Genomic DNA, 25000 nt, shown 5'->3' on the forward strand with positions numbered 1-25000 from the left:
GGTGTCATTAAAGGAGGGAAGAGAGGTTGGGACAGTTAGAGGCCAGTCTATTAGTTAGTTGCTAAGTGGAAAGTTTATCTCTTTGTGCAGCAGCTGGCACAGCATGTGCCTTCCCAGTTCTTTTGTACCAGGTATTCTAGGAAAAAATAAGTATAATCTGAGTTCCTATTTGTTGAAAATACTGTAGAATTGTCAGTTGTGGTGTTCCTCCTAGCATGGCAGAATATGTCCTTGTGCTGTGCTTGGGGTCAGAGCTGTTGGATACAGACAAGTCAGTCCATTATCCCAAATTTCCCAGCCCAGACCCTGCAGGCAGCCCAGCGCCCTGGGCAGTGCTGCTGAGCCCTGCACTGAGGGAAAGGCTGTTCCAGCAGCAGCTTTGAGCTGGGCTCTGTGTGCGCTGTGGGATGGGAGCCCAGAGGGGCTGAAATGCCCTGTGCACAGTGGGTGTATGGATGGGGACTGTGTGTGCTGCAGGGTGGGAGCCCAGAGGGGCTGAAATGCCCTGTGCACACAGTGGGTGTATGGATGGGGACGGTGGGAGCCCAGAGGGGCTGAAATGCCCTGTGCACACAGTGGGTGTATGGATGGGGACGGTGGGAGCCCAGAGGGGCTGAAATGCCCTGTGCACACAGTGGGTGTATGGATGGGGACGGTGGGAGCCCAGAGGGGCTGAAATGCCCTGTGCACACAGTGGGTGTATGGATGGGGACGGTGGGAGCCCAGAGGGGCTGAAATGCCCTGTGCACACAGTGGGTGTATGGATGGGGACGGTGGGAGCCCAGAGGGGCTGAAATGCCCTGTGCACACAGTGGGTGTATGGATGGGGACGGTGGGAGCCCAGAGGGGCTGAAATGCCCTGTGCACACAGTGGGTGTATGGATGGGGACGGTGGGAGCCCAGAGGGGCTGAAATGCCCTGTGCACACAGTGGGTGTATGGATGGGGACGGTGGGAGCCCAGAGGGGCTGAAATGCCCTGTGCACACAGTGGGTGTATGGATGGGGAGGAAGGGATGGGCAGTGCCCAGCGCTGGGCTGGCTCTGGCTGTGGGGCTCAGGGGAGCAGCACGGGCTGGAGCTGCAGCCCAGAAAGTGCCACTTTCATTGCAGAACAGAGTCAACTGAATTGCCCACTGAAACGGAAAGTGCTCTAAAAATAGCTGGGTGTGGAATTGAAATCTTTGACTCATATTTCCCACCTTGGAAACTTCTTATGCTTGTTCTTCTCCGCGAAGCGGAATGGCCCGAGTGCACAGACCCTGCTGGGTTTTGTCGGGGCTTTCGCCTGCCTTACTCTGCTTTTCCTGATTGGAAAACCTCTCCTGCTAGCTCCTAAATCCGGGGGGTGACCAGAGGAATGCAGGGGACGGGCCTGCGGCCGCAGGAAGGGCGCGCTCACCTCCGTGCGGATCTGCAGGGGTTAAAGCCTTGGCAAACACGAGATATTTTCCAGAGCAGCTCCGAGCTCACAGCTGCGGCCATTTTTCCAGCAGGAAAATTCTAGCACTACATCTTCGGTGTGTGTCAGCCCGAGAGGCAGGCTCGCTGCGCTCGCCCTGGGGCTGGCAGCCCTGCCGCGCCGGGACATGTCGCGCCGGGCGGGTTGGAGTGCGAGTCCCCGGGCCCCCTGCTCCAGGAGGAGTTGGCAGGCAGCTCCTGGAGCAGTAAAATGACACCATGCTTCTCCTCCATTTTCTAATGAAATCTGCAGAGTGGGAAAGCAACACAAGTTGGAAGCGTCTTTCTTTGGAATCTCTCTGTAAACTGTAACTCCACCATCCCCTGCTCTGAGGGTTTGCAGCAGGTTTGTTCTTTATGAAAATCTGTCATTTTTAATACTAGTTTCTGTAAACTTGCTGTTGCTAGTCAATTAACTGTGGTAAACTGTAAGTCTGTTAATATTATCTTTTTGCCTTAATACAATTCAAAATAAAATGCTGGTGTGTAGAACAAACTTTTATTAACAAGCAACTAGTCTAGAGCAAATTAAGATATTAAAATAATGATTATGGGGTGCTGGAATTCATAGTAGCCATGTTGGAATATTAATGTATTATTTAGCCTTCTGAGAAGTTGTGGAGCAGAAAATGTTGGACAGGGAGAATTTTATAGCTTAAAACTTACTCTGTGGTTCTCAGGGAAGCAAAGGCAAGGGAATTCTGTTGCACTTTGGATAATTTCAGTTGAAAATTAGCATATAATTGTGGACTCTGTATATTCTGTAGCCTAGCCCTGGGACCTGGCAAGTGTGTTATACAATATGCTGCTGTCATAGTAGATGGAATTGCCATGTTTGCTAAGGAAACAAATGCTCAGAATATATGTGAAATATAATATTCATGAGCTGTTAGAGAAGTGCTGTTGGTGCTGTGCCTTAGGGCTGGCTGGGCAGCGAGTACCTTGTTTATTTGGTGCACTCCTTGATAGTCAAAAGTGATTTGAGTTCCTGCAGGTCCCTTGGGGTCGGTTCTAACACACTTGGTCCTAAAGTAGCTTTAACTAGGAAAGCAAAGTGTTAGGGGTGCCCTGGGCGTGCTGCTGGCAGCCCTGTCTGGGTGTCCAGGGGATGTCAGATGGAAATGATTTCACTGCACCCCCAGCAGCAGCGGTGCAGGGTGCAAGTGGCAGGGAAGCAGAAGTGGCTCAGTGTTACGGGCTGCTGGATGTTGTATTAAAATCTCCTCAAGCGAGGGTGTTTGTGTTTTCTGCTTCAGGTGACAGTGGCAGGAGAAGGACTGGAGCAGTGTGTGCCACAGGCTGGAGTGTGTGTGTGTGTGTCCTGCATGGGGCTGTGGCCCCAGCACTGCTCTGGGGCTGCAGGAGGGATTTTCTGTGTGCCACTGTCAGCTCAGCTCAGCTGGATGTGCTCCAGGCTCTAAAGGGTCATCCTTGCAAGCAGCTGGGGCAGGGGGCACAGGGAGAGCACCAAGAGTTAGGGTTTGGGCACTGCTTACACAGCTTGTGGAGTGTGAACAAACGTGGTTTAATTTCAGAGCTTGTTGCAGTACCTGGACACAGAAAAGTTCAAAGTCCTTCTGCATGCAGTTGTCAACAAATTCTAGCAATTTGGTTAAATAGCACCTCTCCCCCCCTTCAGGGCTTAGTCACTCTGTTACTTTATTTATCATGCAAGAAATTTTAGAAGCACCAAATGAAATAGATTCGTTTAATATTATTTCCTACTTGTGAAGTTCAGTTTTGAACCAGAAGTCAGAATCACAGTTTGTTGTCTCATTATGTTCATCAAAATATTTTGCAAGGAACCAGTTGCCTTCCCTTAATATAGGGAACAGCTGAAATTAGGGAAATCTGAAGTGGTGGTTGTGATCTTTATCAACTTCCCAGTTATCTAATAGCCTTTTGATACCTTCTATTCCCTGTATAATAGAATACAATACAATAAATTGAGTTGTGTCCTGGTCCTTCCTCTCCTTAATTCTGTCCCTCTGCAGGCAGCTGTGAGCTGGGAGAGTTGTGTCCCTGCTGTGCCCCACAGGAGCTGGGGGCCCTGCAGGGGCAGCTGAGGTTGGGTGTCCTCACCCTGAGACTTCTGCCCCCCCATTTGTCAAACAAGGTCTCCAAAGTTTTTCTTTTCTGCTTCCCTTAAGCAGCCAAAATGCAATATTCCATTGAAACACAACTCAGATGCTGATTCTTCAGTGGCTTTTTTATTCTAAAGGCTTCTATTTCATGTTTTTCAGAATACGTAAAGTAGAAATAAACAGATTATATCATAAGTAGCACTGACAACATTCAAATTGATTCCTTAAACAAAAGCTCAAGTTTGTTTTTGTTTTTTGTTGTATTCCCATGACTCAGTTCCTGAAAGTGAATGATAAAATGGTCTTTAAACATATTTAAAAGGTTTTAAAAGCCCCTGAAAACTACACTCTCAGTCCTGCAGTAGCATTATTCCTGGTGCTGAGGGAGGTCATGGTCGAGTGTTGAGGTATCTTGGGAAGTTGCACAATAAATATTGGCACTTAACGCATATCTCATCCAAGGAATTTGCAGAGCACATTAACATATCAGTGCAGAGAGGAGGGGCAGAGCTGCCCTGCAGCTGGAGGGGTGGCAGCAGCAGCAGCAGTCCCACAGCAGGAGCTCAGAGCCCCTCCTGCCTGCTGCGCTGGCTCCCTGTGCCCAGCCTGCCCGGGCTGGGCTCTGGGGCTGGGGATGTCCGGGCTTGGTGCTCCCTCTGCCCGTGGTCTGACCTTCCCCTCGCCCTGCTGGGACATGCTGCTGGCACTGGGGTCACTGGGAGCTGCAGTTGCACATTTGGCATTTTCCCAGTGCCAGCACTGTCCTGCGTGCAGGAGCCTGTGCTGGCAGCCCTTCCTGCTGGCAGCAGCGCCTGAGGCCATGGATAACTCACTGTCCCTTTGCATGTTGGGCTCCCTAAAGCAGGGAGGCCTGAGCAGCATGCCCTGTAGGTCCTGTTTGCCCCCTGTTCTTTTTGGGCCAGGCCAGAGCAGTTTTCTATAGGTAATACTTACATGGGAAACTTAATTTTTTGATACTTGAACATTTTCTAAATAAAGGTTCAATGCTGCAATAAACTGCATAGTGCTGATTTGTTGGCAAAGGCTGTAGAAAGGTGGTTAGTGGCATCCTGTACCTGAGATAACTTGCTTAGGAGTGATAGCAAGGCATATTCCTGCTTCCAGGTCTGTGCCACTAAAGTGTGTCATTGTCATTGAGGGATAACAGAGCTTTTCCTTGGGGATGAGTTACAACTTGAATCACAAGAAATGCTGCCATTACCTCATAAATAAACACCTCTAATAATGTTGACTTAGTCTTCAGTTTTTTAAGTCGCTGTTCACATGAATAACTTTGTCCCACTTTCTTTTTCCTGGGGGTGGGGGCAGTGCCAGAACAAACCAAGACCAGTGTAAGCCAGCCCCAGCCCGTCACCTCCAACGGCACTTCCCCAGGAACCAGCACTCCCAATAATGCCAAGCGGGCCCCAGCCAGCAGCCAGCAGCAGCCCTTGCCTCGGTACCCTCCTCGGGAAGTACCGCCGCGATTCCGACACCAGGAACAGAAGCAGCTTCTGAAACGGGGGCAGCAGTTACCAGGGATCGCTGCAAACCTGGGATCCACCCCCAAGCTGTTCAACGGCCAGCCCGGAGGCAGCACTGGCACCAATAACCAGCCCGTGACCAACGGAGAAGTGCCCAACAGCAGCAAAAAACAGCCAGGTGAGGGCAGGGCCTTGTTTTCCTTTAGCTAAAATCGACTGGCTTAAATTCACGATCAGGGGAATACTTCAGCCGACAGTGTTTGAACTTGCACTGTGAGCTGTAGCATGAGGAGATGCTTTCCTGTGTCAGAGCTCGACAGTGAGCGCTGCAGGGTGGTTTTGCCTCTCAGGGCGGGTTGCACACTGAAGCTCAGCCCCTGTCTCAGGCTGTTGGCAGCAGTGAGTGGCAGGGTTGGAGCAGGTGTTGGTTCCAGCGTGGCCTCTGCTGTGCTGCACATTCCCTGATTTGTGCTCAGCATTATCCCAGCATGGCCACGGTACAAAGCACCTCTGTTGCATCCAGTTTTGGTAGACACATCCCAGAAAGAAGGGTCTAGGATCCATCCCAAGGATGGGCTGGTCCCACAGCCTGGCAGCAGGGCAGGGGAATTGTGCCCCACTCAGGTGAGACCCCACCTGCAGAGCTGCCCCAGCCCTGGGGCCAGCACAGGGAGGGCATGGAGCTGCTGGACCAGGCCAGAGGAGACAGCAGAGGGATGGAGCAGCTCTGCTGGGAGGACTTGCCTGTTGCATGTGTAGGATGTGCTGTTCAATGACTGCACTACATGTGGTTCAGTTAATTTTACAGGACATTAATGGAGTTTATATTTGTCTGGAAAAAAATAACTTTCTGTGACGGATCTAGCTTTTCAAAGGGATTTGGTGTTAATGCATGTCAATGCTTAATACTTTCTTACTTTTATACTTGTATTTACATTTTGATGTGTACGTAGCAGCGATGATGTGAGTCTCAGCCCCTTTAGCGAAAAAAAGAGAAAAAAATAAAACCCTGAAAATAGCCTTGGTATTTCAAGTTTGAGTTAAATTTTGAGCTGTTCAATTACTGCATCTTGAAGAAGCAGGATTTCAAATGAAAGTAAACAAAGCACTGTGAGCAGTTTATCCATGAGTCCTTGAGGAATGTTTCCCATATTATTTTTTATGCTTTCCAGTGTTATTTCTGTAACACATTGGTAGCACTCTTTACCTTTGCAACAGGTAAGTTGCTTATTTTCTTTGCTTTGCCTATATGCTGTTGTTCCTGTCCACAGTGATGTTTAAAGTTACCTTTCATTAAGGTGAAACTTTTCCTGCAGCATGTGTACTCTACTGGCCAACGTGTGTAGCAAGGTGCTTTAAATAAGAGTGGTGATTTAAATAAAAATTCACACGTAAACTAAATTAAGAAGTATTACTGCTTAATACAACCTATTAAGTCTCCCAGTTGTATCCAGAGGATTTGTGTGCTGTTCTCCATTGTACTTGTGTGAACACCAGCCCAGCATTTAATTAGCTGGATTCCCATTTGTGTGCTGCATTTGTCCAGGTTTGCTCAGTGTTCTGTGGGTTTGTGCTGCTGTGGGCAGTGCCAGCAGGTGCCAGGGCTGTCCTGGGGCTGGGGCTGCTCTGAGTGCTCTGAGCTGTGCCCTGCTGGTTTGGGTGCTGTGTCCAGCCAGGTTCAGGGTCCTGCAGGCAGACAGGGCCGTGTCGCTTTGTCACACTTAGTCTGTGTTGGCTGTAGCTCCTGCCAGAGCTCTGTCCCTTCAGAGCTCTGTTCCTGTGTGTCCCAGCAGAGCTCAGAGCTGCCATCTGAGACTGGGCACTCAGCTCTCCTTTCTTGGTGCCATGTGTGTGCCTGGAATGTCTCCTTCCCTGGAATAACCAGGAATAATGGCCGGTTTGGATGTCTTGTCATGATCTTTCCTAGACACAGACAAGATGATAATGGAAAGGCAAATGATGTTTTTGTGCTGGGTTTCTGTTTCAAGCTCTGGTGTGGCACTGCTGAGGTGGGGGAGGCCCCGTCCAGCAGGGCTGATGTCTTCTGCCACCTTTGTGTCTGAAAGGAAATGCAGCTGTCATTTGCCTGTCTCAGTTTCACCCACTCTCCCTACTTCCTCTTTCAGCTCCACCAGCAGCTCCAGGTACTCTCTGTTACCTCTGGAGTGCAAAATCTCATGACATCTGACAGATCTGTAGGTTGCTTGCATAGACAGGATATCCATGGACAAACCAATGGCTGCTGGGATTGATCTGTATTTTAGGGCTAAAAGAAAAACTGGGGCTTCAAGTGTTGAAGTTAGAATTGCTGGAATTGGGAATGGCTGTGGATTTGTGTGTAATTCCTGAAGGATCTCTCCCCAGTTCGGCTGTGTTGGAATGGTTTGGTAGGTGCTTTGTAAAAGCCAGATAATGCAGGCAGATACTGCTGAATTTAAAGTGTTTAATTGCCCTGGGCACACTAAGATTTTAAGTTGTTGGTATTGAGGAATTTTTTAATTATATCAGTGGTCTAAACGCCATCTCTTTACTTGTGTTTTGTGTGAACGGTTGTCTCCTGTTTGGAAAATCAACATGCTTTGTCTAGAGGTAAAGCTGAAGAAGGGCTAGGCCTGTGGGCTGGGTTTTTCCTGCTGTTTTTAGGACATTTGGCACATTGTTTTAGTAGAGACACATAAATGAAGCTCATGGCTTGTAGTGCTTCTGAAACAGATCCAGGCCAGTGCCAAGATGGTTATTTTTAGAAATCTCCCTAAGTAGCTCTTTATCAGGACACTTCCATTCCCAGTTTAGTTGTTGTCTTCACTGACGTGCCCCATGTGCAAACTTGGCATGAAGGGCAGGGTTGATTGCTGCCCTGGTGTTTGCTCACCTCTGCTCTGGAACACCTTGGGATAACAGGTGGCTGTTCCACAGTGAAATGATTATCATTCTAAACTGAAGTATTTCCAGCAATAACTGCTTTGGCTGTGGCCAGAGCAGAGCAGGAGAGCAGGACTGGGCTCCGGGCAGGGCTCCAGTTTGGATTCCTCCCATCTGCCTTTGTCCTGGTGCATCTCACAACGTTGTGTCCCAGCCAGAGCCCTTGGGAGCAAAAGGTGCCTCCAATAACCTGGGGTGGTTCTTGGCTGTTGGGGGACTCAGGGAAGAAGGGAGCAGTTGGGATTTGCAGTTAGTGGTGATGAAAGTTGGATCCATTTGGGGAACATTGCCTTCAGTGTAACAGTTATGGTCTCCAGCTGTGGAATGTGTGGGTTTGAAAGATGAAGTTTGATTCTCACAGTGCCTGTGTGGCACAGGGGAGGAGCAGGACATGAAGGGGGCAGGTGGTGGATTGCTGTGCACATGCTTAGGTTCAGTCAGAGCGGGGCCATGCTCAGATGCTGCTGTTTGCTCAGTCAGGCAGCAGAGTCCTGACTGGGAGGTGGAGCAAATGTGCTGTTCAGAGAGGGGAGAGGAACTTGCTGAAGTTTCAGGGCTGACTACTCAACTTCTTAGTCAGTACAGTCCAAAATGAGCTGGTTGTGGTTTCCCTGACTATATCCTCTTTTTTGTATAAATCAAACTTTTAAGGACACATTAAATTGGTTCATTCAATGTGTAACAAGTAGGTTGTAATTGAAATGTGTCATAAAAGCAGCAGAATTGCTAATTCTCACATTCCCAGGCTGAGTTTGTTGCCATGTCCCTGCTCCCTGTGTGGGGAACGTGATTCAGAGCAGACAGTGAGACTGAGTGGCTCTGAGAGAAACCTGTCCTGAAAAAGGGGTCTGAGGACTGGGTTTACAGCACTGAGTGCTTTGGGGACTGTTCTCTCATTTGCTGAAGTAACACTTCTGTGATTTTCTTGCTTTTTTTTTGTAGGCATGCCTCCCATTCGGGACTTGGTGAGCCACTCCCCTAACCAGTCAGGTTAGCTACTTCCATCTCACCTGCTGTTGCACTACGTGTTTGTGGTGGTTACATGTTTCACACAGTTTTGTCTGATTTTTTAATTTTTATTTTTGTTCTTTGGCTTATGCTTTTCATTGGCATGGGTGTGTGAATGATTGCAGTATACTTTCTCTCTGCCATTGCATACTAATTTGGTTTAGCATTTTTAATTTTCTAATTAAGTCAGAATTCATACTAAGAGTTTTTGTCATCTTAGCATTAAGATACTAGGTTTTTTTTTACATTTATGCTTCCATGCTGACCTGCCTCTTATGGTATTGAATAATCTGTGCAAGCTTGTGCTTCCTGTCAGAGACATGTCACACTGTGGAGGAAATCGTGTCTTGATTGTTTGCTAAAAGCTCAGGACTGTATTTACTAAAATGCATTTGTTGATAAGGCCCAAAGGTGCAGTGATTGCAAGGTATGGTATTGACAGCCTGGGGTGCCAGGTGTGCTGGAGCAGGAAAAGGAGGCAGAGGGTGCAAGAATCAGGTATTTCTTAATTTACACTTCTCAATCCTGTTTATTTTAGCCCATGTGATGACAAACTGCTTTTTAAAATACATACAGTTTTTTGCAAATGTTTCCTGCAGGATAACTCATAGCTGGAAAGCTTTAAATTAAAAATTACTGAAAGCAATCTTAGCAGATTACAGAATTTTAAGAAACTCGGGTTTGTGTAAATGTTTTTTTTTTTGTCAAGGATTTAAGCAGCAAAAGTTCAGTTGCAACTTTAAATAGTTTTGGGAAGAAAAGCAAGAGTGGGCTGTTCTGGCTCCCTGTGCTGTGCACCAAAGGCAGGGTGTTGTCACATGTCATTTTCCAGTTTTGAGGGTGTTCTGTGGTCTCTGCCAGATACAGAAAGTCAGAGCTGGTACCTGCTTGCTCAGTGTTTGTATGCTTGGTCTCTGAAGTGCACGAGCTGGGGAGGTTCAGGTAGGAATGTTCCAGAGCAGTGGCTCATACTAGACATCACTGACACGTTTATGTGCAGGAGAAGGACTGTTGGTCTAAGTAGCTTTGTGTGTAATGGGAGAAATTCAGCTGAGTGGAAGTTAATCGCTGCGTGCTGCTTGCGGATCAGCTCTGCACAAACTGCAGCTAAATTCGGGTAACAGAATTGGAATAAACACAAGCTTTCTTCATGTGTTCTGCTGCTGTGCAAATTAGAGTTTGTTTTACCATTTCCCTCTGACTTGTAGTCCTAACCTGTATCTCTCAGTGCTGAATTCAGGCCGTTTGCCATCTGTGTGCCTTTGTGTTGCTTTTAAAAGGGACGCTGTTCCTGGGATGGTGTTTGTGTGATCAGGATCTTGTTCTGTGCCGTTGGTTCTCTCACTCCCAAGAGTGCACACAGCTCTTTGGTCAGTCCCTTGGTGCAGGTTAAATGTCCTTTTTTAAAATACCGGCGTGAGAGCTGAAAGCTTCAAGTTTGTTGGGCAGTTGTTGAGCCATGGCAGTGTTCTTGTGGTGCCACACAAATGGGCACGCTCTGGGTCATGCTTAGCCAAATCCCGGCTCTCCCAAGGCTGGTGGTGGCTCTCCAGGACTGTGCAGCTGCCACTCACCATCACAGCACTCTGCCTGCCTGCCAAGGGCTTTGCCCCTCCTCCTGGTGCAGACTGCTGGGCCACCATCCTTGTTGGTCAGTGTGATGTACCAGGGGAAGCTCGGCCGAGTGCCAGGGGCTGAGCGGCAGTGGGTGATCCCTGCTCTGAGCTGCTCCACCTCTGGGAGCCAGGATCTTGCACTCAGTTCTGTTGCACTGTAGGATGAGTAATATTGATATTGCTTAAAAATTAATTAAAAATGGGCTTGTGCATCAGTGCATTCTGAAAGCAGAACTTCAGATGGGTCTTGTGCTTTTTGTGCCAAGCTGTTGTTGTATAAAAGAAAATACCTTGAATAACTTGTACTGAAGGCTCCTATACAACGTCTGTAACAGGGGTGGGAAGGTGTGTGTTCGCTGGCTGCTGTCGCACAGCACTTGGTACTGCTGGGCCAGGGCCATGTCCTCTTGCAATTTCTGCCTTCCGATGTGTTTTCAGGTTTATTTAGTATTGTGGTTTTTAATACCTATATGTGTTTTAGAAAATAGTTTGTATGTGGTGATACAGAGTATCCTTTTTAAAAATGTTTCTCTGGAAGAAAAAGACCTTTAGGAGTCTAAAGTTTTCTGAGGTTTTTGTGAGAGCAGCTCTGCATGCTGGGAGATGCTCTGGGTTGTGCCTGGCAGCCTTTGGGCAGCTGTACTTAGAGCTTTCTCTGTCACTTTCCATGACTGTAGTTTTAACAGAAGCAAAATAATAAGCAAAATAATTCCTGGCTTAATATCTTTATACTTTCCCTCCCCCCCCTCTTCTGCTTAATGAAGTAATAATGCTAAACTCATAATAATGCCCTTGGGCTTTCCTTCTTCATTCTAGATCTGAACCACAGTGGTCTAGGATCCCATTATGAAAATTCTCACTGGGGACCAGTCTCTTCAAATAGCGACTCCAGCACAAACTGGGATAAAGTTATCGTAGACGGCTCTGACAAAGAAGCATGGCCATCAATCACTGGCAGTGACCCAGAGCTGACTTCAGAATGTATGGACACTGACTCTGCCTCCAGCTCTGGGTCGGAGCGGAACCTCGTGATCATGGCTTCAGGGAGCACGGCAGGAGAGGGCGACGGCATTCGCAACGGCCTCGGCCACGGGGCTCAGAATAAGTTTGTGGTTGGTAGCAACAGCAATAATGTGGGCAATGGAAGTATTAATGGGCCCTGGGGGTTATCCCACGGGTCCATAATAAGCACATGTCAAGTTTCTGTGGATGCTCCTGACAGCAAATCTGAAAGTAGCAACAATAGAATGAATGCTTGGGGCACCATAAGCTCTTCATCAAATGGAGGGTTAAATCCAAGCACTTTGAATTCAAATGGCAACCATGGTGCCTGGTCTGTGTTGGAGAACAGTGGACATGCCCTGAAAGGGTCCGTGGGGAGTGGGAGTCCTGGCACAAGCATTCAGTGCAGTACCATAGGTCAGATGGCCAACAGCCAGAGTATTAACTCGAAAGTGGGTGGCTCAGCCCACGGTTCCTGGGGAAGCCTTCAGGAAAGTTGTGATTCTGAAGTAAATGGTACAAGGAATGTTTCATTCAGTGGGCAACCTCAAAACCTTAACACTGAAATGAATGGACCAAATAACACTACTAACTTTATGACCTCTAGTTTACCAAACTCTGCTGGTTCGGTGCAGATGAACGAGCTGCCCAGCACTGCAGGGCCCGGGGCCTGGCGCGTGAGCACAATGAATCATTCTCAGATTCAGGCCTCTCCAGTGGCAAACGGCACTTCCATCTCTCACCTGAGCAACGGTGAGGCCAAAACTGGCGGCTCTTACGGTACTACCTGGGGTGCCTATGGTTCTAGTTACTCTGGAGACAAATGTCCAGGCCCAAACAGCCAAGCTAATGGTGACACTGTGAATGCAACTCTAATGCAGCCGGGCGGCAGCGGGCCCGGCAGCACTAACTTTCAAATCAACGGGAATAAAGGCGGAGGGGTGTGGGAGGCAGGGGCAGTCGGCTCCCAGAACATGCCCTGGGGAAACGGGAGCGGTGCGAGCGCTGGCGGGAGCAGAAGAGGATGGGGCAGCCCCGCACAGAGCACTGGCACCAACATTCCCAACGGGGAATGGAGCAAACTGCCCGGCAATCAGCATTCCAGCGAGGGCGTCAATGGAAACAGCAGGAAGTTTACAAATGGATGGAAGTCTGCTGAGGAGGAGGAGCTCAGCAGCCAGAGTTCTGCTGCCTCCCAGATGGCTGAGCAGAGCAGCACGTGGGCCAAAACAGGTACGGGGGACAGCGAGGGCAGCTCGGAGAGCGCCGGGTGCCACGAGGACAGAGCGGCTACCGAGGGCCAGAACCGAGAGAGGAGGAAAGTTGACCAGCACACGTTACTCCAAAGCATAGTGAACAGAACTGACCTAGATCCGCGTGTCCTTTCCAACTCCGGGTGGGGACAGACTCCAATCAAACAGAACACTGCCTGGGATACCGAAACGTCACCGAGGGGTGAAAGAAAAACTGACAATGGGACAGAGGCCTGGGGGGGCTCTGTGACACAGACTTCCAGCTCAGGGGGGTGTGTGGATAGACCTAGCCCTAATAATAACGATACCTCATCTGTATCGGGGTGGGGAGATCCAAAGTCTGCTACAAGGTGGGGAGACTCCAAAGGGTCAAACAGCCAAGGGGGGTGGGAAGAAGATTCTGCTGCTACAGTAATGGTCAAGAGCAATCAATCGTGGGGAAGTGGCAAAGAAGAAAAGTCATCCTGGAATGACACACCGAAGATGAAGCAGGGATGGGGAGATGGACAGAAGGCCAGCCAGGGTTGGGCAGTGTCTGCTGGTGATAGCTGGGGTGAAAACTCCAGAAGTAACCACTGGGGTGAGGCAAAGAAATCCAGTTCTGGAGGCAGCAACAGCGACAGGTCGGTGTCTGGTTGGAATGAGCCAGGTAAATCAAATTCTGTTACTTGGGGAGGCAACAATGCAACCCCGAACAACTCTTCAGGATGGGATGAGCCTGCAAAGTCTAATCAGAGCCAGGGCTGGGGAGACCCTCCGAAACCCAGTCAGCCTCAAGTCTGGGGGGACTCGTCAAAGCCAATCAACTCTCCTGAGTGGAACAAGCAAGATGTTGGCTCTTGGGGAGCCCCGTCTGCCACGAGCAAGCCCCCGGGGTCCGGCTGGCTGGGGGGGCCGATGCCAGCCCCAGCAAAGGAGGAGGAGCCCACGGGCTGGGAGGAGCCGTCCCCCGAATCCATTCGCCGCAAGATGGAGATTGATGATGGAACTTCTGCTTGGGGTGATCCGAGCAAATACAACTACAAAAATGTGAATATGTGGAATAAAAATGTCCCTAACAGTAGCAGCAGTTCAGACCAGCAAGCACAGGTACATCCGCAGCTACTGTCTTCAAGTGCCATGTCTAGCAAGGAGAGCAATTCGGGTTCTGGTAAGCCTGGCTTTTACCCAAATTTGTGTTTTCTACTGACTATAAAGCTCTTTTTTTAGTCTTGCTTCTTAGAACAATATTTCAGTTTCAAATTGGAAAGGGCAAAGTGGCAATGAAGTACAGTTTCTGTTTGTTAAAGAAATGAACAGCATTGTCACAGAGCATTGATGTGTTTGTACAGATTGGGAGATCTGCTCTAGTTTTAAATAACTGCAGTAATAAGGGCTAAACAGCTCTGCTTGAGTTCTGGGGAGTGGGAACACAGAGAAAATACTTAAAATAGTGTCTGAGGATTGAAATACTTTCCTAAATGATTCTAAACCAGATAAAATTGAATTTTGCCAATGAGACTTCAAAAAAAAGAAGCATGTTGAGCTTCTGCAGGACAGAATGAGGGGTGATGGGTTTATAAGGATTTGGTGTCAAACTTTCTGGTCTTGTAGCTTCATGAGCAGTAAATAATGATTTTGGAGAGGAACTTAATGAGATATAGGAAGTATTTTGTGCTCTGTCTCTTTTTAAGTGCCAGATGGGGTCAGTTACATGTAATGAGCAGCTCTTAGCTTAGTATCTTAGAAATTTGTATTATCAAAATGTAATTCTGTAAATACAAAATTTGTATTTTTGTGATTACTTTTATTAATGGAACAGCTTGCAGTTGTAACAGTGACCCTTCCACAAAATGAAAATATGTGCTCACGTGCTTTTTACTTATGTTAAGCATATAGAAAAAGGAAAACACTTGAGTGTCTTTAGGTAGCTCTAAAACCCTGTTCAGAACGATGCCAATAACTGCCCCTGCTTTGCAAAGGTTGGGGAGAGCCTCCTGCTCCAGCCACCACTGTGGATAACGGGACAGCGGCGTGGGGCAAGCCCATGGACACTGGTACGAGCTGGGGAGAGCCTGTCAGTGATGCAGGAGGCACCTCTGGCTGGGGAAACACTTCTCTGGGGCAGCAGCCTCCAAACAAGCCTGGTGAGTACTCTCAGTGTGCTTCAGAAGGCTGAAATCCCTCTCTGGAAGCTTCATGTTTTCCAGGGGTTTTTACCTTGCAGTCGGCATCGACCTGTTTGGTGGGGCTGCTACTGCAGTGTTCACTGCTGGGTTCTTTCACCACCAGGGCCTAAATCTATGCAAGATAGTTGGTGTGGAGATGATATGCCATTGAGCGGCAGTCGTCAGACCAGCTGGGAGGAAGAGGAGGATGTGGAGATCGGAATGTGGAACAGCAGTTCCTCACAGGACGCTAACCCCTCGTTAAACTGGCCACCCTACATGAAGAAAATGCCCACAAAGGTGAGGAGCAGCTCGGGGCAAGGCTTGCAGTCATTTCTGAAAGCTGAGTCTGAAGGGATTGCTGCACTTACGCGTTACACTTTAATTTTCATTCTTAACACTCTGTGATGTAATTAAAGTCAGATCTGAGTATCACAGGAACTCCTTTCTGTTTTTAAGGGAATAATGAAAGGTGGAAATAAGCAAGATGAAACATGGATCAATCCATTCATTAAGCAATTCACAAATCTCAGTTTTTCAGTAAGTATTTGTCTCTGTCTGGCTTTGCTGCCTTTCCACAGGATTTGTTACAATGTGCAGACCTTGAAATGCTCAATTGCCAAGTGTTCATTTTCATCGTGGTTTTCTTTTTACTTCTGTTTGTCTCCCCTGTCAGCCGTCCCTTTTCTGTGCATTCTCATTGCAAAAAGACCTCTTTATTGAGGAAGAGTGGTTTTGTAACCACTACCCAAGTGTTCATCCAATAGCCTGATGCTTTACTGCATTTACTAGGAGTTCCGGTGAGGGAACCTGTTATTCACTGGATAGCAACTGAAGGGAGGAAATGCTTTAAAATAGCATCTGATTGTCTTGATTTTTCTTTCTTGCAGTTTTGAATTGTAATAGTGTGCATGAATCTCTTTGTTTTATCTTAAAAATTAAATCACTGTGATTTATTTTATTACTTCAGAGAGAATCACCAGAAGAAACCGTACAGAGCAATAAGATGGACATGTCTGGAGGTAAGAACAGTAAAACTGAGCTGGGCTTTTTTGCTTTTTCTTCCATACTCTCTTCTACCTGATATCCTCCTGTAAATTACATTTTTGAAGTGGTATGTAGTGTATATATAGCTATGCGTAGTTAAGTATATATTTCCCTAAAGAAAAGGAATGTCCTTGTAGAGAAGAGTATTTGTGTGTGAGTAATGCTACACACAGAATCACCTGGTTGCTATAGGAATATTGGCCACGTATCAAACTAAGCTTATCCATATTTATGTATGTTAAACTGACATGAGAGGATGTTTTCAGGGTGTGGTGGGTTTGTTCCTTGTAATATAAATATCTTGATTGCCCTCCGGGCACCTCCACTGAGTATAAACAGAAACATACCAAATCCCACACTGGCTCATTGGGTTCATTCTTGGAAACATGTGTTCAGTTCTAAGAACTGAATTAATACCGAACAGTTGTCTTAGAAATGCTTAAACCTGAGTGTAAAATTACTTGGGAGCAGTTACAGTTTATTTGATTCCATTTAATGTTAGGATTTCTTTGGCAAATGAAGGATAATTCTTAATACATTAATTACAGTATACTGTGATGATAGAATGTTTAACTGAAACTAATTGCAGCATTGTAGTTTTTAGTGTAGTTACTCTCTCCTTATTGGGTATTTTCACTTTGGGGCTCATAGTCTTTTGGATTTTAGATTTCAGTATTAATGGCAGACCTGATATTTAAATTATTGCAAGTTTAAACACTTACACATGCTTGGTTTTAAGAGCAAGCTGACAGCAATATCTGTGTGAGGCCTTGCAAAGTGTGTTGGTGGTGATTCCACACCTCAGTTGTATGCAGGCATTGGTGCAGGGGTCTCTTCTCAAAGCTGGGCTGCTGTGTGTCCAGGGCTGTACAGAGCTGGGGTGTGTGTGTCCAGGGCTGTACAAAGTTGGGGTGCTGTGTGTCCAGGGCTGTCCTGCCCCAGGACAGGCTCAGCTCAGCTCCCCAGCACAAAGCTGGTGTTGGTGTGGCTGGGGCTGAGCCCAGGGTGTGCGGCCATCCCTCTGTGCCCAGGGTTACTGCAGGACAAGAGGATGGAGATGGACAAGCACGGCCTGGGCGTGGGAGATTACAATCGTGTGGTTGGAAAAGGCCCCGGTTCTCGTCCCCAAATTCCCAAAGAGTCTTCCATGGATCGCGGTCCTTACTTCGATAAGGTCAGTGGGGTCTGTCTGGGGACACTGCTGAGCTCCCTCAGTGTGTCCTGAGCAGTGAGCTGTGTGCTCCTGAGCCTCAGGCAGGTGCTGCAGGGGGGCTGAGGGCTGGCTGGTTAGTGCAGGACACAGATCTGTTCTTGTTAACTTGTTAACTCACTGATGCACAGTACTGAGCACTCTCTGTAGCCCTTGGCGGTGCCGATGACTAACCTGATCTCTTTTGTTTTCTGCCTATTTCCTGCTGGTGCTGGACTGTCCTGTGACTCTTCCCTTCTGCTCCTGCAATGGTTTCTCCCTTCTGCTTGCTTGCTGGCTGGTTGTTGCGCCTCGGTTTGTCTGTCCCATCAGGATGGCATTGTAGCAGACGAGTCCCAAAACATGCAGTTTATGTCCAATCAAAACATGAAGCTTCCCCCTTCAAATAATGCACTACCTAACCAAGCCCTGGGCTCCCTAGCAGGGCTGGGTATGCAAAGCTTGAATTCTGTTAGACAGGTAAGGCTGTGTGCATATCCTTGGTGTGTTACTTACTGCATTTAATGCCTGTTGATATAACGTTGTAGCTGCTGTGTAATTGATACCTGTTTAACTTGGGATTGAAATGTGTGGGGTGGGAGAAGCAGCAGAAGAGGTTTTCTGTCACTGACTGCCCATCCTTTCCCCAGAATGGCAATCCCAGTGTGTTTGGTGTTGGGAATATAGCAGCACAGCCCAGGAGCATGCAGCAGCCTCCAGCACAACCTCTTAATTCATCTCAGCCTAATCCACGTGCTCAAGTGCCTCCTCCATTACTATCCCCTCAGGTAAGTGATACAGAAAACACTCTGTGTATGAACTATCCAAATGCTGCTTCAGAAAATTGTTCCTTGTTTGTTGGTGCTGCTGATATTTATTCTGTAAATATTTGGGAGCATATTTGGCTTGATGAAGCCAGGCATGTGTTGACCAGAGGTAGTAGTATTCTCATATTCTGGCCCGAGTAGAGCCGTTACAGTTGCCTTTGGCCCTGGTGTGTGTTGCAGGTTCCAGTATCATTACTGAAGTATGCACCAAACAGCGGTGGCCTGAGCCCACTTTTTGGCCCACAACAGGTAGCCATGTTGAATCAACTGTCCCAGTTAAACCAGCTTTCTCAGATCTCCCAGTTACAGGTGAGCTGGTGCTGGCTGTGGGTGCGGGTGGCTGGGGCTGCTGTCTGTCCTGTCTAACCCTGGCGTGTCTCGCAGCGGCTGCTGGCTCAGCAGCAGAAGGCACAGCCCCAGAGGAGTGTGCCTTCAGGGGGTCGGCAGCAGCAGGAGCAGCAGGTAAGGAAACCTCCTCACTGTCACCTCTCAGACTCTCCTGGGAGCTGCCCTTCATCCTGAGCTGCGTTTCTTGCTGTGACTCGCACTGAAGTGTGCAGGGGTGGACGGAGTTGGAGCTTCAGAGGAGGGACTGGGTGCTGGGGTTTGGCTGCAGGATGCACAGGGCACAAAGGTGCATTTCTCTTTGTCAGAACATGGAAAAGCTTTTGCTCATTGGTGTTGTAACTGCTCTGTTTTTTTTAAAGGGTCGATCTCTTAGTATGCAGCAACAGATGATGCAACAGTCCCGTCAGCTTGATCCAAACCTGTTAATGAAGCAGCAAACTCCACCCTCTCAACAGCAGTCACTCCATCAGCCCTCCATGAAATCCTTCCTCGAGAATGTCATGCCCCACACTACTCCTGAGCTGCAGAAAGGGCCCTCACCAATCAATGCATTCAGCAGCTTCCCTATAGGTGGGTGCCCTGCAGTCAGCCAGTGTTTGTGTGACACACAGCCCCACTTTTCCCCTTGCCTCCTCCTGGAAAATGACTGTAACCCTGCCAGTACTTCCCATATTAGTGGCAGTAGTAGTTCTATGTGGGGTTACCCTTGCTCACCAAGTAACTTTTCCCCATTACACTCATTCCCAGTGAGTGTCCCAGTGCAGAATACTTTACAGTCCTGAGGAATGACAGGCTCCTTTTAGTGCTCCTTTTGTCCCCTGGATCCCCAGGGTGATACAAAGTCCTCATTCCTGGAGCTAAAGGACTTTAAGAAGTAGAATCCATGCAAAGAATCCATTGATGTAGACACTTTTCTTGGGAATTCAGAAATGCTTTCAATGGCTCTAGAATTGCAAAGGTAGAACAGTCACTTTGCCTGTTAGTGGTTTTGTCCAGGAAAGAAAGCTTTTGGCTTTGCATTTTTAAATAATTGTTGTCTCATTAGGCAGAATGTCTGAACATTTATAAATACAAACATCTCCTATTTCTTTCTCCCTACATTTTCAGGCTTCTGTCCAATTTCTACTTCAGAAATTCCAGGCTTGTATATTTTCTTCTTACTTTAGGTCCCTTTTTAATGCTATCTTACTACAGCTGTTTACCATTTACCTCTGTTCCTTACCCCCATTTCTTTCCTCCCCTTCATTTTTGCTTTTCTTCTCTTTTATTCTAATGGGGTCCTTTCTGTTGGGCTGATTGCATTCTCATTGGCCTCTGCAGGGAAGTTTGTTTCTGGACATGCAGCTGGGTCCCTGTGCTTGCAGGCAGAGCAGCAGTGGCCAGGACAGTGCCACGCTGGGGTGGCTTGGGGCCAGCCTCCAGTCCAGGCTGCTGCTTCAGAGCTGCTGGTGATGCTTGGCATCAGTGCCCAGTTCTGCTTTCATTCAAAGGGCAAGGCATGCAAAGGAAGTTTTTTAGCTATTGACACACTGTGTTAGCTCTAAGGAAAGGCATATTTCACTTTCTCACCAAACTCTGCTGAGGGATTGCATCCTGCCCAGGTCAGGCTCCTTTGTGTTCATTCCTTGAGCTGGAATTGCTGTACAGTGCCCCACAGCTGCTCTCTCACATGAATCATGGCCACGGCTCAGGAGCCTGCAGTGTGTGTGAGGTTGCTTTGAGATCCCTCAGGAGTCTGGAAGTGTTTGGGGTCCCCCTGCTCAGCACACAGAGCCACCCTCAGTCCTCACATAACGGCTTAAGGGCAGGAGAAGCATTTGCTGGAATTTCTTCCCTCCAGTGAAGAACTGAGTGCAGAGGAAAGTTGGTGTCACCTCCCAGTGCAGCGTGGTGGTGTAGCTGTGTGAGAGGGAGCTCACCTTGCCCGGCTGTCTCCTGGAAAATCCTTGGGTTTGTTGTTTTCTCTGTGTTCCCATACCAGTGTCAGGAGACCCAGCAAGGAGGTTCTGTTTCCATTTCAGGGAAGGGATTTGTCAGGATTCACTGGATACTCACCCAGAGCATCCTTTTCTCTCCCTGACCAGTTCTGCAGTCACATCCCAATTCCTTATAGAATTAAGTATTTCTGTTAATAAAAACCACCTTTATAGTGAGTATAGCTGATATAACTAATAACCAGTACTGAGTATACTATAACTAACAGTATAACTGTCTAACTAATATAAAGTCTTCCACAGTAGGACATGAAGAACTACTTCTGGGAAGTGTTTAAATGATGGATTATGTCCAGGGGCTGGTATCCATCACTCAGCCCACACATGTCCCACACAGAGCTGTGACAGAGCTGTGCCTGCTGGGGGCTGGCACTGGCCTGGTCACAGATGTGCCCCTCTGCCAGCCTGGGGCCTTTCTACCCCTTCTCTCAGAGGTCTGGTCTCTGCAGCTTCTCCAGAGGTAGAGGGAAGGTTGCTGTGGTGCAGAGTTACTGCTCTAACAGCAGCAAAATGCCAGAGGGAGGTGTCAGAAACAGGATCAGCTGGACATTCCCTTTTTTTCTGTTTGACCTATTGACAGTTGTTATATTTCTTAAAACTCCATCCCATTCCAAGCACTTTTCATGAGGCATTTCAAGAGGAGGCTTTTCTGGCACCAACTCTTGCTCATGCCTTTAAGAGAAACAAACAAAAGCCCCTCAAAAAGTAAACCAGTTGCTTTATGGCTGTGAATGTGCACTTAGGAGCAAGAGGAAGCCTTTGTCCCCAGTGCTGAAGGAAGGTGTTTCTAGGAGACATTTGAGAAGTTCCCTGTGTGTTCTCAAGTTAAACTCTTGTAGTGGTTTGTTTTCAGAAAAGAAGTAAACAGATCTGAAGGTCTGGAAAGGTACCAGGTAGAGCTGTGAGTTCAGGATTCGTACAGAATTGGAAAGGGAGCAGGCATGGCAAGGTCAAACATGTGGGCACGTTGTCCAAGCCCAGAAGAGCCTGGTTCTTCCAGGTATTTGAGTCGATTTGGGTTGGCATTGTCTTGATTTTCTGGCAGAGAATCATCAGAAGTACAGACCACAGCTACAGCAGGTCAAGAGCAGTTCTGTTTGCCCCCTATTCTAGGTATTTACATTTTAGTTTCTCTTAACTTCCTAATGTCTTCTTCCACTGACATTTTTGCATGAGGACATGAGCTGAGAACTTGGGAGTGCTTTGCATTGCTCAGCTTAGCTTCTGTGTGCAGAGAGTTCCCTGGTTTCAGTGCTAGAATGTTCCTCAGAAGCGGAGACTTGCAGCATGACATAACCATGGTAACGTGCTCTTCAGCGCTTTCTGGGGCAGCAGTGGCGAGGAGCAGGGGAGAGGTTGGCTCTGTATCTCATGAGCTGTGTGTGCTTTCAGGAATGAACTCAAACTTGAATGTAAACCTGGATATGAGCAGTATTAAAGAGCCACAGTCTCGGCTGAGGAAATGGACTACAGTCGACAGCATTTCTATGAACACATCCTTAGATCAGAACTCCAGCAAACATGGTATGTGCAGCACTCCTTGGGCAGCACTTGGAATGACCCCAGGTCAGCCTCTGGGGTGCTGGGGTCGCTGTCACAGCTTTGCAGTGTTTGTTGGGCTGTGTTATCACTCCTGTGTTATATACAACAGTTCCTGTGGTGCTGTCTGTGCCAGCTTGCTGCTTGTCTCCCACAGCAGCCACAGCTTTGCTGACTGTGCTCACAGAATGATCTTGTGATGAGATTAGTAGAAACATTCTACAGAACTCATTTTGAACCAGACTTTTCTGTAACTGTGACTATTGCTACTAGCTTTACCTTAATCTCCAGTGGAATGCTTCATATATTTTTGAGCCAAAAGCTTGGTTTTCAAGTTTTCTCTCCCACCACCCTTCTGTCCTGAGGTGATTTTGGGGGATTTACCGCATTCTGGGCATGGCTGACATTTTTACTGGCAGGTTTTGGTTATGAATGTCTGTGTTTGCATTCTAAAATTGGGGACAGCTTAGAAGGGCTAGACTTGGTACCATTGCTGTCCTTAGTTTTAGAGGAGGTGAACTTGGTTGCTTCATGTTTCATTCCAGTAATCAAGATTCATATGACATTTCAGCTGTTTCAGTTGCTTGAAATCATCCAGTTAAAATTCGAGTCTATAGCCCAAGCATCTGTGCCTAAAGATAGTTATAAATGTCCCCAGTCTCCTGTTACTGTTCAGTCTCAGATTGTCGGGGTATTTTTAGGTGCATCAGCTGCTTTGCTGCTCTGAGCTGCCTCTGGTGGTGGCCATTCCCTGCAGCTGCCCTGCTGACCCCTCCCACTCTTGCCACGGGCAGTGGTGGTTGCTTTACCTGCAGGTGATGTTTTCTGACCAGAGCCAGGAATTTCTGTATCTCATGCAATCCCTGGTTCCCTCAGAACTGGCTTTGCTGTCTGGTAACTTTTAAACCATTCCTTTCTCTGTCTCCAGGCGTTCTTAAATTCATTTTTTTGCCTCCCAAGAACAGGAATAGAATCTACAGAGCTTTGCAGTAGCTAAAGATCCTTCACAGGTTGTGGCTGTTTCTTTCACGAGCTCTCCCACCGCTGAACCCTGTTAGTCAAGTGGGGTCCCATGGGATGCTCTGACCTCTGGAATTAATACTTTGCTTGAGTTGAACATGTTTCTTTGAATATATGTACTGTTTTAGTGAAGGGATTTCATGGGAGATTATTCTTATAGTTTTCTCCTGAATTACTCAGACGTATTTCATTTTGATTCATATACTCCTGTATGATCTCCAATATAACTTGGCATCACAGACAGGAGGACAGTGTGCTGCTGTATATTTCATGAATGATTTACAGGGGCATGATTTTATATGTATTTATATAGGGATATAAAAACCAGCCGTGAAAAATATTTCACTGCTTTTTTTTCTTCTTTTTTTTTCTCATCAGGTGCTATTTCAAGTGGTTTTAGGCTGGAAGATTCTCCGTTTGTTCCTTACGACTTCCTGAACAGCAGTAACTCCCCAGCCAGTCCTCCCGGCTCCATTGGGGACGGCTGGCCCCGTGCCAAATCGCCTAATGGCTCTAGCAGTGTTAATTGGCCCCCAGGTACAGCCCTGCCCTCCCTCCCTGCCCGGGCACCTTCTCCTGGGCTCCTGGGCCCTGCTCCTGGGGCAGCAGCCAGTGCAGGAGAGCACCAGGGGTGCTTTAGCAGATGGAAATGGAGAATGGCAGCCTTACTGTGCAGAGAGAAGTGTGTCTGCCAGAGAAACCAGAAATTAAATTAATAAAGTGATGGCTGAATCAAGTAAATTAAATGCTTAAAGGGTTTTGGATTTTCAGTCATTAGGAGATGTATTGTTTAGACAGCTGTTTCCTTTTTAAAAATACAGTGAAAATAAGCTTCTTTCCTGCATCTGTATTCCTAGAGTTTCGCCCTGGTGAGCCATGGAAAGGTTATCCAAACATCGACCCCGAAACTGACCCTTACGTCACTCCTGGCAGTGTCATAAACAATCTCTCAATTAATACTGTGCGGGAAGTTGACCACCTCAGGGACAGGAACAGTGGTATGCTCAGCCTGCTGGGGAGCTGTGTGAAACTTTCCCTCTGCTGTCGTGCAGATGTTTGCTGCTTGCTCCCCTCCTGGTTTATCCCTTGTGTTTGCTCCTTGCTGCCCTCGTGGCTCTCCCTTGTGCTGTGGTTTGAGGTGTGTTTGCTCCTTGCTCCCCTCCTGGTTGTTCCCCTGTGTTTGCTCCTTGCTGCCCTCGTGGCTCTCCCTTGTGCTGTGGTTTGAGGTGTGTTTGCTCCTTGCTCCCCTCCTGGTTTATCCCTTGTGTTTGCTCCTTGCTGCCCTCATGCTTGTCCTTTGTGCTATGGTTTGGGGTGTGTTTGCTGCTGCTCCTCTCGTGGTTTGTCCCCGTGCTGTTCCTGCCGGGGCTGCAGCCCATCCTTGGCCCAGCCCTGGTGCTGATGCAGCGCAGGGCTGTCCCAGGGGTGTGGGCTGTGCTGCTGCTGTCAGCTGTGCACGCCCAGGGCTTTGGGAGCAGCAGAGCCCTGGCAGCCCGGCCGTGCAGGGATGCAGGGGGACCGAGGGTGCACGTCCCTCCCCTGAGTGTGCACAGGCAGTTCATCTGCTGCATTTGTGACCCGCTGTGCTGTGTCTGACTCTTCTCTTTGTTGCAGGGTCATCCTCATCTTTGAACACCACGCTGCCTTCAACTAGTGCCTGGTCATCCATTCGTGCCTCCAACTACAATGTTTCCCTCAGCAGTACAGCACAAAGCACTTCAGGTGAGGTCTGCTTGTACTGCTCTGGTTCCTTCCCCTTCACATGCTCTAAGGGGAGCCTAGATGTTAATAAAAGTAGTGCTGAGGTCTCATCAGCCTGGTAACTTCACTGATTTCAAAGCAGCAGTTTTGATTTTACCCTAATTTAGCAGCTTCTCTTTGCAGCAAGGTGATGGCTGCAGCAACAGTGATTGTGGCTGTCTTTTGTGTCTTTTAGTAGCCAGAAACAGTGATTCCAAATCAACGTGGTCTCCTGGATCAGTCACTAACACCTCTCTGGCTCATGAGCTGTGGAAGGTCCCTTTGCCACCTAAAAGCATCACTGCTCCATCCCGGCCACCT

At 47.9% G+C, this 25000-nt stretch overlaps 1 protein-coding gene across 4 annotated transcripts in view; it reads left to right on the plus strand.

Moving 5' to 3' along the window:
* The window catches only part of TNRC6A (trinucleotide repeat containing adaptor 6A), a 32840-nt gene that overhangs the window by 3866 nt on the left and 3974 nt on the right, over positions 1-25000 (plus strand). Inside the window, exons 3-20 of one of the 4 annotated variants that reach the window (XM_031061105.1) lie at positions 4873-5205; positions 8892-8939; positions 11390-13978; positions 14790-14954; positions 15100-15275; positions 15435-15515; positions 15946-15997; positions 17054-17196; positions 17545-17691; positions 17862-17999; positions 18219-18347; positions 18423-18500; positions 18746-18956; positions 21773-21904; positions 23318-23476; positions 23797-23937; positions 24554-24661; positions 24876-25000. The exon at positions 24876-25000 is cut by the window's right edge and continues 97 nt beyond it. In XM_031061105.1, the coding sequence (XP_030916965.1) occupies positions 4873-5205; positions 8892-8939; positions 11390-13978; positions 14790-14954; positions 15100-15275; positions 15435-15515; positions 15946-15997; positions 17054-17196; positions 17545-17691; positions 17862-17999; positions 18219-18347; positions 18423-18500; positions 18746-18956; positions 21773-21904; positions 23318-23476; positions 23797-23937; positions 24554-24661; positions 24876-25000 (4955 nt within the window). The remainder of the gene's footprint in view (positions 1-4872; positions 5206-8891; positions 8940-11389; positions 13979-14789; positions 14955-15099; positions 15276-15434; positions 15516-15945; positions 15998-17053; positions 17197-17544; positions 17692-17861; positions 18000-18218; positions 18348-18422; positions 18501-18745; positions 18957-21772; positions 21905-23317; positions 23477-23796; positions 23938-24553; positions 24662-24875) is intronic. The other 3 variants (XM_031061108.1, XM_031061106.1, XM_031061109.1) reach the window with 3 other exon arrangements.

The sequence above is a fragment of the Geospiza fortis genome, unplaced genomic scaffold (assembly GCF_000277835.1).
Source record: "Geospiza fortis unplaced genomic scaffold, GeoFor_1.0 scaffold213, whole genome shotgun sequence".
NCBI classification, from domain to species: Eukaryota; Metazoa; Chordata; class Aves; order Passeriformes; family Thraupidae; genus Geospiza; species Geospiza fortis.